The sequence below is a fragment of the Oncorhynchus kisutch genome, linkage group LG4 (genome assembly GCF_002021735.2).
Source record: "Oncorhynchus kisutch isolate 150728-3 linkage group LG4, Okis_V2, whole genome shotgun sequence".
NCBI classification, from domain to species: domain Eukaryota; kingdom Metazoa; phylum Chordata; class Actinopteri; order Salmoniformes; family Salmonidae; genus Oncorhynchus; species Oncorhynchus kisutch.
Window position 1 is genome coordinate 40,201,010 of NC_034177.2, and position 19,589 is coordinate 40,220,598.

Genomic DNA, 19,589 nt, shown 5'->3' on the forward strand with positions numbered 1-19,589 from the left:
TCAATCCATAGCATCCGCTGATGTTGCACTTCCACATCTGCGGTGAAAGGTGGCAGAGCTAGAGCAGTGTTTGTCAGACCATAAGACATCCCGAAAATCGGTGTTCTCTCAAAAACATCTGTAGCATCCGAATGATTTGACCTGCAAACTAATATATGACCACTCTATGTAAAGAGGAGACTGATGGTGGTCTCTGTTTTGCTCCCCCCTGTTTTGCCCCCCCCCCGCTGCACTATCAAATATCAAATCATAGACTTAATTATAATATAATAAACACACAGAAATACGAGCCGTAGGTCATTAATATGGTCAAATCATTTAGAAAACCAAACTTTTATTCTTTCAGTGAAATACAGAACCGTTCCGTATTTTATCGAAAGGGTAGCATCCATAAGTCTAAATATTGCTGTTACATTGCACAACCTATGTTATGTCATAATTTAGTAAAATTCTGGCAAATTAATTACGGTCTTTGTTAGGAAGAAATGGTCTAAACACTGTCTAAAAACTGCTGCATATTCCCTAACTCTGCTTGCACAAAACGCAAGAGAAGTGACACAATATCCATAGTTAATATTGCCTGCTAACATGAATTTATTTTAACTAACTTTGCAGGTTTAAAAAATTTACATGTGTATTGATTTTCAGAAAGGCATTGATGTTTATGGTTAGGTACATTGGTGCAACGATTGTGCTTTTTTTCGCAAATGAGCTTGTTAAATCATCACCCGTTTGGGAAGTAGACTTTATGATGATAATTAATGCGGTGCCTGTTAATTTATTTGCAACGCAGGACAAGCTAGTTAACCTAGTAATATCATCAACCATGTGTAGTTAACTAGTGATTATGTTAAGATTGATTGTTATTTATAAGATGCATTTAATGCGAGCTAGCAACTTACCTTGGCTCCTTGCTGTACTCGCGTAACAGGTGGTCAGCCTGCCACGCAGTCTCCTCGTGCAGTGCAATGTAATCGGCCATAATCTGCGTCCAAAAATGCAGATTTACCAATTCTTATGAAAACTTGCCGATTTAATCGGTCGACCTCTTATGTATGTATACAGTTAGACCTCCAAGTCTGGGTCATCCTTGGGAGCATTGAACGTACTTTGGTGTGAAAAGTGCAAATCAATCCCAGAACAACAACAAAAGACCTTGTGAGGATGCTGGAAGAAACAGGTACAAAATTATGTATATCCACAGTAAAACGAGTCCTGTATCGACATAACCTGAAAGGCCGCTCAGCAAGGAAGAAGCCACTGCTCTAAAACTGTCATAAAAAAGCCAGACTACGGTTTGCGACTGCACATGCGGACAAAGATCGTACTTTTTGGAGAAATGTCATCTGCTCTGATGAAACAAAATAGAACTGTTTGGCCATAATGACCATCGTTATGTTTGGAGGAAAAAGGGGGAGGCTTGCAAGCCAAAGAACACCATCCCAACCGTTAAGCACGGGGGTGGCAGCATCATGTTGTGGGGGTGCTTTGCTGCAGGAGGGAATAGGGGGACATCACAAAATAGATGGCATCATGAGGGTGGACGTTATGTGGATAAATTGAAGCAACATCTCAAGACATCAGTCAGGAAGTTAAAGCTTGGTCGCAAATGGGTCTTCCAAATGGACAATGACCCCAAGCATACTTCCGAAGCTGTGGCAAAATGGCTTAAGGACAACAAAGTCAAGGTATTGGAGTGGCCATCACAAAGCCCTGACCTCAATCCTATAGAATATATGTGGGCAGAAGTGAAAAAGCATGTGCGAGCAAGGGGGCCTAGAAACCTGACTCAGTTACACCAGTTCTGTCAGGAGGAATGGGCCAAAATTCACCCATCTTATTGTGAGAAGCTTGTGGAAGGCTACCCAAAATATTTGACCCAAGTTAAACAATTTAAAGGCAATGCTACCAAATACTAATTGTTTGCAAACTTCAGACTTCAACTGTATGTATGTGTATACGTGCATATATGCATAAACTCATCAAAAAAATTAATGTCCTATCACTGTATAATGTGTTTATTTTCAGCAAACTAAACAGGTGTAAATATTTGTATGAAAATAACAAGATTCAACAACTGAGACATAAACTGAACAAATTCCACAGATGTGACCAACAGAAATGGAGTAATGTGTCCATGAACAAAGGGGGGGGGGGGGGGTCAAAATCAAAAGTAGCAGTCAGTATCTGGTGTGGCCACCAGCTGCATTAAGTACTGTGGTGCATCTCCTCATGGACTGCACCAGATTTGCTAGTTCTTGCTATGAGATGTTACCCCACTCTTCCACCAAGGCACCTGCAAGTTCCGATCCAACAAGTCCCAGACGTGCTCAATGGGATTGAGATCCGGGCTCTTCACTGGCTGTGACAGAACACTGGCATTCCTGTCTTGCAGGAAATCACGCACAGAACGAGCAGTATGGCTGGTGGCATTGTCAGGATGATACTGCAAGAAGGGTACCACATGAGGTAGGAGAATTTCTTCCCTGTAACACACAGCGTTGAGATTGCCTGCAATGACAACAGGCTCAGTCCTATGATGCTGTGACACACTGCCCCAGACCATGACGGACCCTCCACTTCCAAATCGATCCCGCTCCAGAGTACAGGCCTTGGTGTTCCACTCATTCCTTCGATGATAAACACGAATCCGACCATCACCCCTGGTGAGACAAAACCGCGACTTGTCAGTGAAGAGCACTTTTTGCCATTCCTGTCTCGTCCTGCGATGGTGGGTTTGTGCCCGTAGGCGATGTTGTTGCCGGTAATGTCTGGTGAGGACCTGCCTTACAACAAGCCTACAAACCCTCAGTCCAGCCTCTCAGCCTATTGCGGACAGTCTGCGCACTGATGGAGGGATTGTGCGTTCCTGGTGTTACTCGGGCAGTTGTTGTTGCCATCCTGTACCTGTCTCGCAGGTGTGATGTTCGGATGTACCGATCCTGTGCAGGTGTTGTTTCACGTGATCTGCCACTACGAGGACGAACAGCTGGCCGTCCTGTCTCCTTGTAGCGCTGTCTTAGGCATCTCACAGTACGGGACATTGCAATTTATTGCCCTGGCCACATCTGCAGTCCTCCTGCCTCCTTGCAGCATGCCTAAGGCGCGTTCACGCAGATGAGCAGGGACCTTGGGCATCATTCTTCTGGTGTTTTTCAGTCTGTAGAAAGGCCTCTTTAGTGTCCTAAGTTTTCATAACTGTGACCATAATTGCCTAACGTCTGTAAGCTGTTAGTGTCTTAACGACCGTTCCACAGGTACATGTTCATTAATTGTTTATGGTTCATTGAACAAGCATGGGAAACTGTTTAAACTCTTTACAATGAAGATCTGTGAAGTTGTTGGGATTTTTACGAATTCTTTGAAAGACCGGGTCCTGAAAGGGGACTTTCCCTTTTTTTTCTATGAGTTTATATGTGTGTGTGTTTTTTTTCCTGCTCTTTCTTATATCTCCTAGATATAGGACAGACACTTCAAAACCTTGTCTTATGATAACATTTTTTGGACTGCTTTTTCTGAATGTGTTATTTTATTCTCATGACTGTCTTCATCCATAACCATCAGTTATATAATAATTGTGCTAGCCCTGTCGATTAGATTATCCCAAGCTTGGAAAATGTGTTTGGCATGTTCATTTAATTTTTCGTCTCTGTTATTGTGTACTATGATAGTATAGCATTCTATTAGGTGTCTTGTGAGACTGAGTCGTTATGGTAACACACTAGTCCCACTCCAACACCGCCCAGATCCGATTGGTACTGATCCTGTGTGGGTGCTGTCTTCCATGCAGAATGGTAGGATGATAGGGCCATGGCGTGCTGTCTTGAGGTAGACACTACTGTGAGTAAAGTAGGACTTGAAGTTGCATATTTTTTTATTAGCCGTATGTACGGGATACGCATGGTAAACTAGCTACCCACGTCCCAGATGGATGACTGACCATGGCAGTGAAGGGGGCGAAGGCGAATGCACTTTGTTTTGGGACTGGGCCTTGGATGGGAGATGGTTTACCACATGCTATCCACATATCAAAATGAAATTCCAAAGTTAAGTCACTAAATATTCCCCATCACGACGTCAAATCTTCATCGACGTCATCTTACTCTAGGCTACATGTTGAAGGATTGAATTCTCATACTATGACCTCTGGTCTCTTAGTGTTTACTGAAAAAAAATAGTCACCTGCAGTACAATTACAAGACATTATAGGATGGGATTATCTCCATTATACGAATAGTCTGTGGCATGACATCTTCATGTAGACTTTGTCTATCTATGATATCACATTTTCTTTTGGACTCTGTAATGTGATGTGTTGTTCCCCAGGTGAGCTTTGGCTTCCTCATCAGCCTGCTGCATGTCATCAAAGAGTCCTGGAAGATCCCGGTAGCAGGGGCCGGGCCCACCCTGCTGGAGCTCCTCCACAAGGTATGGACACACACACACACACACATTCAAAAACACTTGAATGCACAAGCACACACACGTGTTTACACGCACACACAGAATATTCTGTTCTACTGGACCATTTACTTTATATTCTTATCTTTTATTATTTTGTGTTTTGTTGTCGATAAGGAACCTGCAATTAAGCATTTGGTTGGACAGTGTATTACCATGTGTATCCTGTACATACAACTAATTCAACTTGAAACACACTCTATTATAAACCAGAGAACACGTATAAAATCATTAGTGTCTGTGTAATTAGTCTTATTTACTTCATCACCCTCCATGAAATTATCTATGAATACAAAGCACCGTTTTTCATGTGGCCCAGCAGCTTTTTTGTCTTTTCCAAATGATATACTTAAAAAAAATATATATATTTTACCTTTATTTAACCAGGTAGGCAAGTTGAGAACAAGTTCTCATTTACAATTGCGACCTGGCCAAGATAAAGCAAAGCAGTTCGACAGATAAAACGACACAGAGTTACACATGGAGTAAAAACAAACATACAGTCAATAATGCAGTATAAACAAGTCTATATACAATGTGAGCAAATGAGGTGAGAAGGGAGGTAAAGGCAAAAAGGGCCATGATGGCAAAGTAAATACAATATAGCAAGTAAAATACTGGAATGGTAGTTTTGCAATGGAAGAATGTGCAAAGTAGAAATAAAAAATTATGGGGTGCAAAGGAGCAAAATAAATAAATAAATTAAAATTAAATACAGTTGGGAAAGAGGTAGTTGTTTGGGCTAAATTATAGGTGGGCTATGTACAGGTGCAGTAATCTGTGAGCTGCTCTGACAGTTGGTGCTTAAAGCTAGTGAGGGAGATAAGTGTTTCCAGTTTCAGAGATTTTTGTAGTTCGTTCCAGTCATTGGCAGCAGAGAACTGGAAGGAGAGGCGGCCAAAGAAAGAATTGGTTTTGGGGGTGACTAGAGAGATATACCTGCTGGAGCGTGTGCTACAGGTGGGAGATGCTATGGTGACCAGCGAGCTGAGATAAGGGGGGACTTTACCTAGCAGGGTCTTGTAGATGACATGGAGCCAGTGGGTTTGGCGACGAGTATGAAGCGAGGGCCAGCCAACGAGAGCGTACAGGTCGCAATGGTGGGTAGTATATGGGGCTTTGGTGATAAAACGGATTGCACTGTGATAGACTGCATCCAATTTGTTGAGTAGGGTATTGGAGGCTATTTTGTAAATGACATCGCCAAAGTCGAGGATTGGTAGGATGGTCAGTTTTACAAGGGTATGTTTGGCAGCATGAGTGAAGGATGCTTTGTTGCGAAATAGGAAGCCAATTCTAGATTTAACTTTGGATTGGAGATGTTTGATATGGGTCTGGAAGGAGAGTTTACGGTCTAACCAGACACCTAAGTATTTGTAGTTGTCCACGTATTCTAAGTCAGAGCCGTCCAGAGTAGTGATGTTGGACAGGCGGGTAGGTGCAGGTAGCGATCGGTTGAAGAGCATGCATTTAGTTTTACTTGTATTTAAGAGCAATTGGAGGCCACGGAAGGAGAGTTGTATGGCATTGAAGCTTGCCTGGAGGGTTGTTAACACAGTGTCCAAAGAAGGGCCGGAAGTATACAGAATGGTGTCGTCTGCGTAGAGGTGGATCAGGGACTCACCAGCAGCATACTGTCTCTACACGCCACTTCTTTCTATTCTGGAGTCCCACACATGCTCACTCTAATATAGATCTGCTTTGGATTGTTATTTCTTGATGGGAATTGTTGCATTATTTGTGTTGTATTAGACATTCTACTGCACTGTTTGAGCTCGTAACATAAGCATTTCGCTGCACCTGCTGTAATAGTGGTTACCAACTAGGGGTACATTTTTGACGTTTGAGTCATTTAGCAGACGCTCTTATCCAGAGCGACTTACTTGGCCGGTCCATAGCGGGTACTCATGAGACCATATGTCTACTGGTAAAATGCACACGAGGGGGTACTTCAGGGGTACTCATGGCAGAGCAGTATTCAGTTGGGGATACAGTCACCAAAAAGATGGAAACCACTGTGGTATAACGCCGGCAAATCTGTGTAGACGGCAAATAAACGTTTTAATGGGATCTTTCTGTTTCTCTATGCGCTTACTGCTTAGCTAACCATTTATCATACATCTATCTGTTGGCAGGCGATCCAGGAGAGCATATGCCACTGTCTGCAGAAGTACTGCCTCAACTATTCCACTGCACTCTTTTATCTGGACAGCCTGAAGCACAGAGAGGACTTTGGCTCCTACGTGAAGGTACACTGCAGGCCACAGCCGCCAAGCGCTGCTTATTTGGAACTATAAATCAGGGTTGGTTGGGGCAAGGTTGCGCTGTTCCCTGTCCCTAACAACCACACACAATTATGCAGTAAGGTAGGATAGAACTGGGTCAAGTGTGAACGAACACCGAGTCACTGGGGCTTGCTGACAATTGGAATGTGACAATTAGTCTCCTGCGATTGAGACTCTTTTGCAAGCCTGCTGTTTTTTTGCTCTCAGCTGAGATAATTTGTCTTTCTCACAACTTCACTTTCACTCCTACCCTACCCCGTCCCTCAGTTCTCCCTAATACTTGCTCTCTTTCACCTTTTACTTCCTGACCTGTCTCTTCTCTTCTCTCTTATTTTCTCCCACGCTCTTATGCAATCGCTTTCTCTCTCAATATCTGATTTTGTCACACACCCTACTTATAGTACTTAATTTGGCTTTAACTCTTTCTCTCCCCCTACGCTCTCTCCCCTCTCTTGCTCCCTCCCTCTCTTTCTCTCTTTTTTCTCTTTCTTTCTTTCTCTCTCCCCATCTCTCTCTCTCCCTCCCCATCTCTCTCTCTCCCTCCCCATCTCTCTCTCTCCCTCCCCATCTCTCTCTCTCCCTCCCCATCTCTCTCTCTCCCTCCCCATCTCTCTCTCTCCCTCTCCCGTCTCTCTCTCCCACCATGCTCCCTCTCCTCTCCCCTACGCCTCTCCCCTCTCCTCTCCCCCTACGCCTCTCTCCTCTCTCCTCTCTCTCTCCCCTACGCCTCTCTCCTCTCTCTCTCCCCCTACGCCTCTCTCCTCTCTCTCTCCCCCTACGCCTCTCTCCTCTCTCTCTCCCCCTACGCCTCTCTCCTCTCTCTCTCCCCCTACGCCTCTCTCCTCTCTCTCTCCCCCTACGCCTCTCTCCTCTCTCTCTCCCCCTACGCCTCTCTCCTCTCTCTCTCCCCCTACGCCTCTCTCCTCTCTCTCTCCCCCTACGCCTCTCTCCTCTCTCTCTCCCCCTACGCCTCTCCCCTCTCCTCTCCCCCTACGCCTCTCTCCTCTCTCCTCTCTCTCTCCCCCTACGCCTCTCTCCTCTCTCTCTCCCCCTACGCCTCTCTCCTCTCTCTCTCCCCCTACGCCTCTCTCCTCTCTCTCTCCCCCTACGCCTCTCTCCTCTCTCTCTCCCCCTACGCCTCTCCCCTCTCCTCTCCCCCTACGCCTCTCTCCTCTCTCCTCTCTCTCTCCCCCTACGCCTCTCTCCTCTCTCTCTCCCCCTACGCCTCTCTCCTCTCTCTCTCCCCCTACGCCTCTCTCCTCTCTCTCTCCCCCTACGCCTCTCTCCTCTCTCTCTCCCCCTACGCCTCTCTCCTCTCTCTCTCCCCCTACGCCTCTCTCCTCTCTCTCTCCCCCTACGCCTCTCTCCTCTCTCTCTCCCCCTACGCTTTCTCTTTTTTATTTTTTAAGGGGCTTTATTGGCATGGGAAACATGTTTACATTCCCAAAGCAAGTGAAATAGATAAGAAACAAAAGTGAAATAAACAATAAAAAATTAACAGTAAACCTTACTCACCAAGGTTCCAAACTGTAAAATGTAATTGTCTATATACAGTGTTGTAATGACAAAAGGGAAAATTAATAAACATAAATATTGGTTGTATTTACAATGGTGTTTGTTCTACACTGGTTGACCTTGTGGCCACAGGACACACATCTTGCTGCTGTGATTGCACACTGTGGTATTTCACCCAATAGATCTGGGAGTTTATCAATTAGATGTATTTAATTTTTTGGGTGGATCTGTATAATCTGAGGGAAATATGTGTCTCTAGGCCATACATTTGTTAGGAGGTTAGGAAGTGCAGCTCAGTTTCCACATTTTGTGGGCAGTGTGGACATAGCCTGTCTTCTCTTGAGAGCCAGGTCTGCCTTCGGTGGCCTTTTTCAATAGCAAGGCTATGCTCACTGAGTCTGTACATAGTCAATGTAAGGTTTGGGAATCACTTCCTTTTAGGTGGTTGTAGAATTTAATGACTCTCTTCTGGATTTGGATAATTAACGGGTATCAGCCTAATTCTGCTCTGCATGCATTATTTGGTGTTTTACATTGTACACAAAATATATTTTTGCTGAATTCTGTATGCAGTCTCTCAATTTGGTGTTTGTCCTATTTTGTGAATCATTGGTTGGTGAGCGGACTCCAGAGCTCACAACCATAAAGGGCAATGGGTTCTATAACTGATTCAAGCACTTTTTGCCAGATCCTAATTGGCACATCACATTTTTGATGGCATAGAAGCGCCTTCTTGCATTGTCTCTCAGATTGTTCACAGCTTTGTGGTAGTTACCTGTGGCGCTGATGTTTAGGCAGAGGTATGTATAGTTTTTTTGTGTGCTCTAGTGCGACGGTGTCTAGATGGAATTTGTATTTGTGGTCCTGGAAACTGGACCTTTTTTGGAACACCATTATTTTTGTCTTACTGAGATTTACTGTCAGGGCCCAAGTCTGGCAGAATCTGTGCAGAAGATCTAGGTGCTGTTGTAGGCCCTCCATGGTTGGGGACAGAAGCACCAGATCATCAGCAAATGGTAGACATTTGGCTTCAGGTTCTAGTAGGGTGAGGCCGGGTGCTGCAGACTGTTCTAGTGCCCTCACCAATTTGTTGATATATGTTGAAGATTGTGGGGCTTAAGCTGCATCCCTGTCTCACCCCCTTGCCCTGTGGAAAGCAATGTGTTTTGCCAATTTAAACTGCACACTTGATTTTATAATGTCGTATATTTTCCCCACAACACCACATTCCATCAATTTGTTTAGCAGGCCCTCATGCCAAATTGAGTCTCGCTTTTTTGAACTCAACAAAGAATGAGAAGACTTTGCCTTTGTCTTGGCTTGTTTGCTTGCCAATTAGGGTGTGCAGGGTGAATACGTGGTCTGTCATACGGTAATTTGGTAAAAAGTCAATTTTACATTTGCTCAGTGCATTGTTTTCACTGAGGAAATATACAAGTCTGCTGTTAATGATGATGATGCAGAAGATTTTCCCAAGGTTGCTGTTGACTCATATCTCCCGGTAGTTATTGGGATCAAATTTGTCTCTACTTTTGTGGATTGGGGTGATTCATCCTTGGTTCCAAATTTTGGGGAAGATGCCAGAGCTGAGGATGTTGTTGTTAAAGATGATCTCTCTCTCTCTCCCCTTCCTTCCTAGTGGTGTGAGAGGAACCAGGAGTGTCGGAGGCTGCAGTTGCGTGACCTGTTGGTGGCGCCGTTGCAACGTCTGACCCGCTACCCCCTGCTGCTGAGGAACGTGGGGAAGAGAAGCCGGACGGAGGAGGAGGAGAGCGCCCTGCAGAGTGTGGTGGAGCAGGTGGACACCTCCATATGTGAGCATCCCCCTCCTTCACCCTTGCCACTGAAACACTGTATCGTAAAACCCCATCTCTACACAGGCTGCTGTTTCATATATAAACCTGTTTGGTTTTCCTGTCTTTTTCACTCAAACACCCACACAGCCCCTGTGCACTGCCCGCTCCACAGCTGTACATTTTCAATTAAAAACAGCGAGAGTCTTATTTCCCCGTAACTTCCAATGAGAATAACAAAATCGCTTTGCCAGACCATTGGCTACATCGTGTACAACATGGTCAGTCTCACAGGCTGATCTGATATTTCTACAAAACAGTGCAACCTTACCACACTACTTTATTATACATTCTTACTGCAACACTTAACTACGTTAACCCTCACCACCACACTGACTCTGTAAAGTCAATGGCTCACCACACATGTTATTAGTGTAAATGAAGCTGATTTGGGGTTCTGTGAAGCCATTATTGGATTATCTGGGTTATTTGCATAATCTATTTTTATCAGCTGAGGTGACTCACCTAAACCTAATTTAAGAGTAGTCAGTCATCACTAGAGGCTCCTCTCGCTCTAACCACAACAATGTTTTTGCCGTATAAGGAAACTTGAACATACACAAGCAGAGTCAGTCAGCCAGCCTCTTCTGTGTCTTACGATGGAGGAAACCTTTAGAAATAGGACGACCGGTGGCCATTTTGAATTTTATCACCACCCCTTGACTTGAATTGGGTTGCCATTCTAGGAGTTCTATTTCTACATAGGAAACAGCAGCTTTGCCATTCAGGTTCAGGCCATCAGCTCTAGGGTGTTTTCTGACAGAGCTATGTGGGCTTTTGACAGCCACTTATACCTCCTGGCTTAACTCACATCTTCACACCTGTAGCAAAATATACACTGGAAAAGTTAATTTATTTATTTATCCTGTACGGGATAGTCTCTACAAATACATGTCTCTTAGAAATGGTAACCAAATAGCCAGTTTGTTTGTTGGGCAGCAGCCAAAATCTGTGACAGTTGACGTCTTCTCTGCGTGCCTGTACTTGCAGACGTATTTTGGTGGTTCTCTCTATAACTAGATGGACAGGACCGGCTGTAGAGAAATATGTACCAGTATTGTACCTTGAATGTAATTGTTCTTGTATATCGAACCCGTTTTTCTATTTTCTATTTTACTGTGTGCTTCAAAGTTCTTTCCCATAGCCAGGGTGTGACTACAGACAATAACAGAGGTATACAGTGAGTTGATGTGGCCTGGGAATAGCACTGTCACAATGGCAGGCTGGACTGAATCGGTCAATGTTCAATGGGTGTGGTGGGTGTCTACGGTAAGAGGTGGGCGCAGTCTAATCTATGACTAGAGCATTCATAGATCACACCCATGTTGAGACACAGTCAGCTGTCGTCATTATTTAATGATATCTGTATCAACATCAGAGGTACTATTTGAAATGTATTTGTTTCATTGCCAATGCCAGATGAATTGATAGTTTGATAAATTGTGCACATAGCTGAATATTTTACTAGTAGTAGTACTATATTATTAAACTAACATAAATTATATTAATTTAATCTGATGACAACAGTGACACCCTTGTTAAGATTGTTCTGTGTGTTCCAAAGCCAGGAATAAGCCTGCCAGAACCGGTGTTCATAATTAGTGTGCACTGCTCACTATCAAACAGAGAGGTGGAGTGGAATGCAGTTTAGTGTCCTCGTTGGTTTGTTTGTGTCACACACACCCCTCCCCCTGTGGGTGTGTTGTGTGTTGTGGGTGTGTGTTGTTTTATGTTTTGTGTTTTGTGTTTGTGTGTGTGTTTTGTAGGTGATCTGGAGGGCAAAGTCAAATGGCTGGACAACTACCAGAAGGTGAAACTACTGAGAGATGCCCTGGTGTGGCTGCCAGTGTGGGAGAGAGACAAGCGGGCCTTCATCCCTGAGGTAAGGTTGCATTCACTATAATGAGAGAGTTGAGCTTTGAATATCAAACTGGGTTTGCACAAAGACATAATAGAATAAAATGGACTTAATTGACGTAATCCTGTTAGTTCCTGGAGGAACATGGGCCTCTGTACTTAAGCTTTCCAATGACACTGGTCTTGGGCCAAGACAAATGGATCTTCTTGGGTTCGGATTCGAGTAGAACATAACATATGGTTAACGTTTTGATACACGAGTCAGATACAGTACAACAACAACTTAGCTGTATCTTGAATGATGTCAGTGCATTGATGTAAAGAGAGGGCTGTCTGAAGCGTCTTAGTTTTTTCAGATAAAGATCAAGTGATATCTGGTCATCGTGATCCGCAAAGCTAGATATGCATGCAAGAGACATAACGGCGGGATATGATCAAAATAAAATATACTGCCACCACATATGAAGTCGTAAGAATGCAAACAAATCATGCGTCTACCCACAACCTAACCTCAGCCCTTCATTTGGCTTTGAACAGAATCTGAAGCATCTCCTGAAAGCGGTCACCCTCGAAAACCTCATCGCTCATCGGTGCCTGCTGCATGAGGGCAAACTAGTGCTCACAGGTCGGTGACATACAGAGTAATCAGTCATGCTTAGTTAAAATACTGTTTAAGTACTAGTTTTACATCAGCCATGTCCTGACATCATCTCTACATATGTTACCACCAGAGAATGCTAAGCTGCACGATGTGTACCTGTTTCTCTTTGACGACTTCCTCCTCATCACCAAGATCAAGAGGAACAAGAAGGTAGGACTTATACCTCTACGATTTTCTCACATAGATACTTACCTACATATGTATTATAACTTAACTACTTTCGTATAGTACTTAATCCTCTTTGATCACTGAATTTGATTTTCTCTCTCTCCCGCGCGCTCTCCCACTCCACCCCCTTTCTCTCACTTCCTACCCCCCTCTAGAAGTCCACAGGTCCTGAACAGAATCCTTTGCGCCTCCCTCAGAACCAGGAGTTGGACCAGTTGCTGAAGGAGGGCTGTACCTTCACCGTCCTGGACCAGCCCATCTCGCTGGACCGCCTCCAGCTCAGGAGCGTAGACCAACTCAACGCAGCAGGTGAGGACGGATCAACACCTGCATGATACAGGAATTGAGAAAGTCCAGCATTCAATGATGTAGTTGCCACAGTTTAACCTCTCTAGGGTATGTGGGTGTCCCACCTGGCCAACTTCCAGTGAGATTGCAGAGCGCCAAATTCAAATACAGAAATACTCATTATAAAAAACAGTAACCAGCCAAGTAGAAGAGTTACACAAGTCAGAAATAGAGATAAAATGAATCACTTAGATTTGATGATCTTTATATGTTTGCACTCAGAAGACCTTCATTTATTCAATAAATGTTCCTTTTGTTCGATAGACTCTCTTATATCCGAAAACCTCAGTTTTGTTCGCGTTCTTAAGTAATCCACAGGCTCAAACGCAGTCACAACAGGCAGACCAAAAAAATCCAAATTGTATTGTAAAGTTCATAGAAACATGTCAAACGATGTTTATATTCATTCCTCAGGTTGTTTTCAACCTAAATAATCGATAATATTACAACCAAGAAAGGCACTCTCTCGGTCGTGCGCATGAAAAAGCTCTGTGACACGGCAGAGTCCACTCATTCAGAATGCTCTTACTCCCTCATTTTTCAGAATACAAGCCTGAAACAATTTCTAAAGACTGTTGACATCTAGTGGAAGGCATAGGAACTGCAATATGAGTCCTAAGTCAATGGATACTGTAATGGCATTGAATAGAAAACTACAAACAAAAAAACCTACTTCCTGAATTGATTTTTCTCAGGTTTTCACCTGCCAAATCAGTTCTGTTATACTCAGACATTATTTTAACAGTATTGGAAACATTAGTGTTTTCTATCCAAATCTACTAATTATATGCATATCCTATCTTCTGGGCCTGAGGAGAAGGCAGTTTAATTTTTGGCATGCTTTTCATCCAAAATTCCAAATGCTGCCCCCTACCCTAGATAAGTTAAGGCCACGTCCTAGTAACACACTAGCATTTTGGCTTTTGTCAATCTTAATGTGATTGTCGCATCAAAGTTTATTCGTCATATGCACAGGCTATAGCGGGGAGTAAACAGTAAAATTGCATGCTTAGTTGCAAGCTCTCCTCTCAACAGTGCAGTAACTTAACAGTCTGTGTGTGTTCTTATGGAAAATAATGTACAACCTGATCCTAGGACCTCATCACTGATTTAAACATAGGCCTATAAACATCTACTAATCTATTACATTTAGGCTATTTGGCACTTGTTCACACCTCTTGCTTTACTTTGGACCCAAGGGGTGTACGTTTTGGTTTTTGCCCTAGCACTACACAGCTGATAATCATCTAATCATGAACTTTGATCATTTGAATCAGCTGTGTAAAACCAAAATGTGCACCTTCTAGGGATCCCGAATACAGAGTTTGGGAAACGCTGCTTTACTTACTGATAAGATACTGAATTTATATCAATAATCAAACTTATGATAAAAACATACAGTGCCTTGCTGCTGCCTACCACCGCTCAGTCAGACTGCGCTATCAAGTCATAGACCTAATTATAATATAATAACACACAGAAATACGAGCCTTAGGTCATTAATGTGGTAAAATTCGGAAAACTATCATTTAGAAAACAAAACATTTATTCTTTCAGTGAAATACGGAACCGTTCCATATTTTATCTTAACGGGTGGCATCCATAAGTCTAAATATTGCTGTTATATTGCACAACCTTCAATGTTATGTTATAATTATGTCAAATTCTGGCAAATTAGTTCTCAACGAGCCAGGCGAGAGAAGTGACAATTTTCCTAGTTAACATTGCCTGCTAACATTAATTTATTTGAACTAAATATACAGGTTTAAAAAAATATACTTCTGTGTATTGATTTTAAGAAAGGCATTGCTTTTGTTAAATCATCCCCCCGTTTGGCGAAGTTGGCTGTCTTTGTTAGGAAGAAATGGTCTTCACACAGTTCCCAACGAGCCAGACGGCCCAAACTGCTGCATATACCCTGACTCTGTTGCACAGTATGCAAGTGACACAATTTCCCTAGTTAAAAGAAATTCATGTTAGCAGGCAATATTAGCTAAATATACACGTTTACAAATATATACTTGTGTATTGATTTTAAGAAAGGCGTTGATGTTTATGGTTAGGTACACATTGGTGCAACGACAGTGCTTTTTTCGCAAATGAGCTTGTTAAATCACCTGTTTGGCGAAGTAGGCTGTAATTCAATGATAAATTAGCAGGCACCTCATCGATTATATGCAACGCATGACAAGCTAGATAAACTAGTAATATCATCAACCATGTGTAGTTAACTAGTGATTATGTTAAGATTGATAGTTTTTTTAACCTTTTTTTTACAAGGTAAGTTTAATGCTAGCTAGCACCTTACCTTGGCTCCTTGCTGCACTCGCATAACAGGTAGTCAGCCTGCCACGCAGTCTCCTCATGGAGTGCAATGTAATCGGCCATAATCAGGGGTCCAAAATTTATCGGTCGACCTCTAGAGACTACCCCAACATATGGAAGAAGGTACTCTGGTCAGATGAGCCTTAAATTGAGCCTTAAATTGAGCTTTTTGGCCATCAAGGAAGTGCTTTGTCTGGTGCAAACCCAACACCTCTCATCACCCCAAGAACATCATCCCCACAGTGAAGCATGGTGGTGGCAGCATCATGCTGTGTGGATGTTTTTTCATTGGCAGGGACTGGGAAACTGGTCAGAATTTAAGGAATGATTTAAGGAATGACGGATGGCGCTAAATACAGGGAATTTCTTGAGGGAAACCGGTTTCAGTCTTGTATTTGAGACTGGGACGGACACCTTCCAGCAGGACAATGACCCTAAGCATACTTCTAAAGCAACACTTGAGTGGTTTAAGGGGAAACATTTAAATGTCTTGGAATGGCCTAGTCAATGCCCAGACCTCAATCCAATTGAGAATCTGTGGTATGACTTAAAGATTGCTGTACACCAGCGGAACCCATCCAACTTGAAGGAGCTGGAGCAGTTTTGCCTTGAAGAATGGGCAAAAATCCCAGTGGCTAGATGTGGCAGCTTATAGAGACATACCCAAAGAGACTTACAGCTGTAATTGCTGCAAAAGGTGGCTCTACAAAGTATTGCTCAAGTTTTCTGTTTGTTTATTTCATAAAAAATATTTTGCATCTTCAAAGTGGTAATTCCAGGTTTGTAAGGCAACAAAATAGGAAAAATGCCAAGCGGGTGAATACTTTAGGAAACCACTGTATTGTGCAATCCAGTTATCTAAACCGCAGATTAGTCATCTGTAATCGATTACAGTATCAGTCCTGAGTTATTTGTTCAGTACTCTTTCTTCTGTACTGCTTATGTGCGTGTTTTCAACAGACCTGGCCTTGTGACTGTTGGTAGAGCATGGCACTGGCAACGCCAGGATTATGGGTTCGATTCCATCAGGGACCAGTATGAAAATGTATGCATTCACTACTGTAAATTGCTCTGGATAAGAGCATAATTTATATGTAAACTAGGTTGTATTAATTAGAAACTAAATGGATGCAAACTGGCCAAAACAGGGAGGCACCACCTGAACTTTCAATATCAAGCCCCTTTTTTTCAAAAATATAAATTTTTCTATGGTGTGCACTAATGACACTGACATGTTTCATCCTTCTCTTCTCAGCATCAGGGCTATCCCAATCGTTCATTATCATGCACCAGAACCGCTACCAGCAGTGTATCGCTGCCTTCATTCTACAAGCACCGTCCGAGGCCGTCAAGGTACAGTAAGAGCACTCTGAACTTAAAGTAACACACTGTACGTGTTGTAGTCCTAACAAAAACACTGAATGGACAGTAGTCTTTTTACAATGAGAATTGGGTTGCATTCCAATTTAGTTGTTTGTGTGTTATTGTACCATGGTGACTGACAACATTTCATTATGTGGTCATATGTAAGGCGTGGATTTATCACGATCATGACATTCCCATCTCAACATACTCACAGCAGGTTCAAAGTGTATTAATCTGAGTTGCTAGTTGATTACTGCCATATAAATTCCTGTGTTATCCTTCATTCATCACCATGTTTCATTCCTTTGCCGGATGATAATAATCATTGTTGAGCTATTTACAGTCTATTTGTCTAGGAGATTTTCTCTGCGCAAACATACAAATGGCTATCTTTCCAAAAATCAAGTGACTCGATCCAGTTAGTGTTTGTCATAGTGCTGAGCGATTAGTGCTTATTGAGGACGGTTCGATTATTATTATTTTTTTTATCATTGCTTTTGGTTTAATGTATTTTTTACATTTAAAAGCACTGTGCATTATGTGGATTGCATGCTGTAACAACACAGAATAAAACAATTAATACAAGTCCCATGACGTTAGTGATCTCCCATTACTGCTTATGAACCATAATTTATTCACATTACTTTAATTTCATTGCAAGTCATCATCTCATTTCCATAGAGCTGCTGCCTATCAAAATCACTACTTTTGTAGTTATTCAAAGTAAATAAGGCATCATTTTATGACTGCTGAATACCAACAATCAAGGTCATGTATTTTCAGGCTCTCCAATTAACTGCTTTCTATCCATATCGATTGCTTGTTCTGTCTTGCTACGCACAGATGGACAAGTTTAAGAGGGCGCGCAATGGATTATTGTCATGATTTCTTTGCACCAAACTTTGCAAAATATTGGTGTATTGGAAACTACAACTCCCTACTACATTGCACAGTTCAGGCTTAATCTGATTTAATGAACGAAATGGAATTCAAATAATTGAACAGACTTAAGTCAATTAGTTTAAAAAACGAAAAATAACCTACATTTTGGTTAATCGCTCAGCACTAGTTGGTCATCAGATGATCGGACACTAGCAGAGAAGTCTGTATTCCAATACTGTCCGAGTCACCTTGCTCTTTGACACATCTAAATTAGGTGGAATTTCCTTCATTACTAGGCATGAGTAAGGTTGCAAAGGGTGGGTAAATTACTGGAAACGTTGAAAGTTTACCAGTAAATTACCTGAATTTTTCAAACTTTTCAATGATTTTAGGTAGTCTATCATGAGACATCTAGTGGCCCTTTTGGGTACTTCATATTGTCACTGCTGTCTCTCTCTGGCCTTGTCACATGGAAAATAAGATTATTAAAATAAGACTAAACTGTAAAACATTATCCGTAATATAAACCAGCAATTTATGTCCCGATTCCAACTTAGGAAGTTATACCTTTCCTACACACTTCTCACTAGTTGGTATTCAGACTTACCTTGTGCAGGTGCATAACACACTTTGCAGTCATGATTCCCTTCTGCACACTGAATAAATGTGGCCAACAGATTTTCTCTTGGAGTTTTCATTCAATAGGGTTGTCAGTGCATCTATCTTAATGGTGTACCTTTTAAAAAAAAAATTGGGATACATTGAGAACAATTTCGGAAAATAGGCATCAGTTTGCTGCAAAAAAAAAACACTAACTGGACAGTTTTCTCCATCTCTACACTCAATCATGGACACTCTTACTGACACATGGCTGCTTCACGTGATTTATTGGGTTGTCTGCCATTTTGTCCTCTGTGCTGTTGTCTGTGTCTAACAATGTTTGTGCTGCTAACATGTTGTGCTAATGCCATGTTGTTGTGTTGCTGCCATGTTTGTTGTTGTATGGAGTGTTGTGGTGTCTCTTGTTGTGATGTTTTTGTCCTACATTTTTCATCCCAGCCCCCATCCCCACAGTAGGCCTTTTGCCTCTTGATAGGCAATGCATTTGTTATTGACTTGCCAAGTTAAATAAAGCCATGTAAATAATATATGCATATTCATCTCCGTTTCAACACAAACTGGTAGATGTAAAAAATACTCTGATTGTGTAGATTATTTAGGCAACGTTTGTGGTTAGGAAAGCATGTATGACAAAAAAAAAACAGGTTTGGAGAGCCTTTACGCACTAAATATATTAAGGAATTAAAAAGTGGTTTGATTTATCCTGAAAGTTGTCATTCAAGTTCAATCCATGAAATATTGGAAGGTGGAAAAAAAGTTTACAATAAGGGTTGAACAAGTCCTATAAATCTACTCTAATCATTGAACTGTAATGACAACGGTCCAGTCGTCGTGAACTGTGCTCCAGGTTTAACCTGCTGCGTGTGGTCAATGCCATAATGTCCCACATTGCACAACATTAGTCTAATATGATCCACTAATGCTAGCCACCCTCAGGAACAACTACACGGATGTGACAGAGGAAAGAAAGGTGAATGGAATGTGAAAATAAAGTTAAATTGAAGTAAAGCTAACACTAAAGTGACAGTTAGAAATGTATGTTGGTGCCTGCTGATAGTAGCTAATATAACATAATACAAATTGTCACATAAAACAGAAAATAATAGGCTATAAACCATAGGCTATAAATCATAGGCTATAAACTATAGGCTATAAACCATAGGCTATAAACCATAGGCTATAAACCATAGGCTATAAACTATAGGCTATAAACCATAGGCTATAAACCATAGGCTATAAACCATAGGC

General features: G+C 42.2%; 1 protein-coding gene across 1 annotated transcript in view; it reads left to right on the forward strand.

The window, feature by feature from the left end:
- The window catches only part of LOC109889519 (pleckstrin homology domain-containing family G member 7), a 35,763-nt gene that overhangs the window by 14,633 nt on the left and 1,541 nt on the right, over positions 1-19,589 (forward strand). The window contains exons 9-16 of the mRNA XM_020480992.2: positions 4,327-4,428; positions 6,597-6,710; positions 9,901-10,075; positions 11,881-11,996; positions 12,509-12,596; positions 12,703-12,782; positions 12,956-13,109; positions 16,729-16,826. Coding sequence (XP_020336581.1) covers positions 4,327-4,428; positions 6,597-6,710; positions 9,901-10,075; positions 11,881-11,996; positions 12,509-12,596; positions 12,703-12,782; positions 12,956-13,109; positions 16,729-16,826 — 927 coding nt within the window. The remainder of the gene's footprint in view (positions 1-4,326; positions 4,429-6,596; positions 6,711-9,900; positions 10,076-11,880; positions 11,997-12,508; positions 12,597-12,702; positions 12,783-12,955; positions 13,110-16,728; positions 16,827-19,589) is intronic.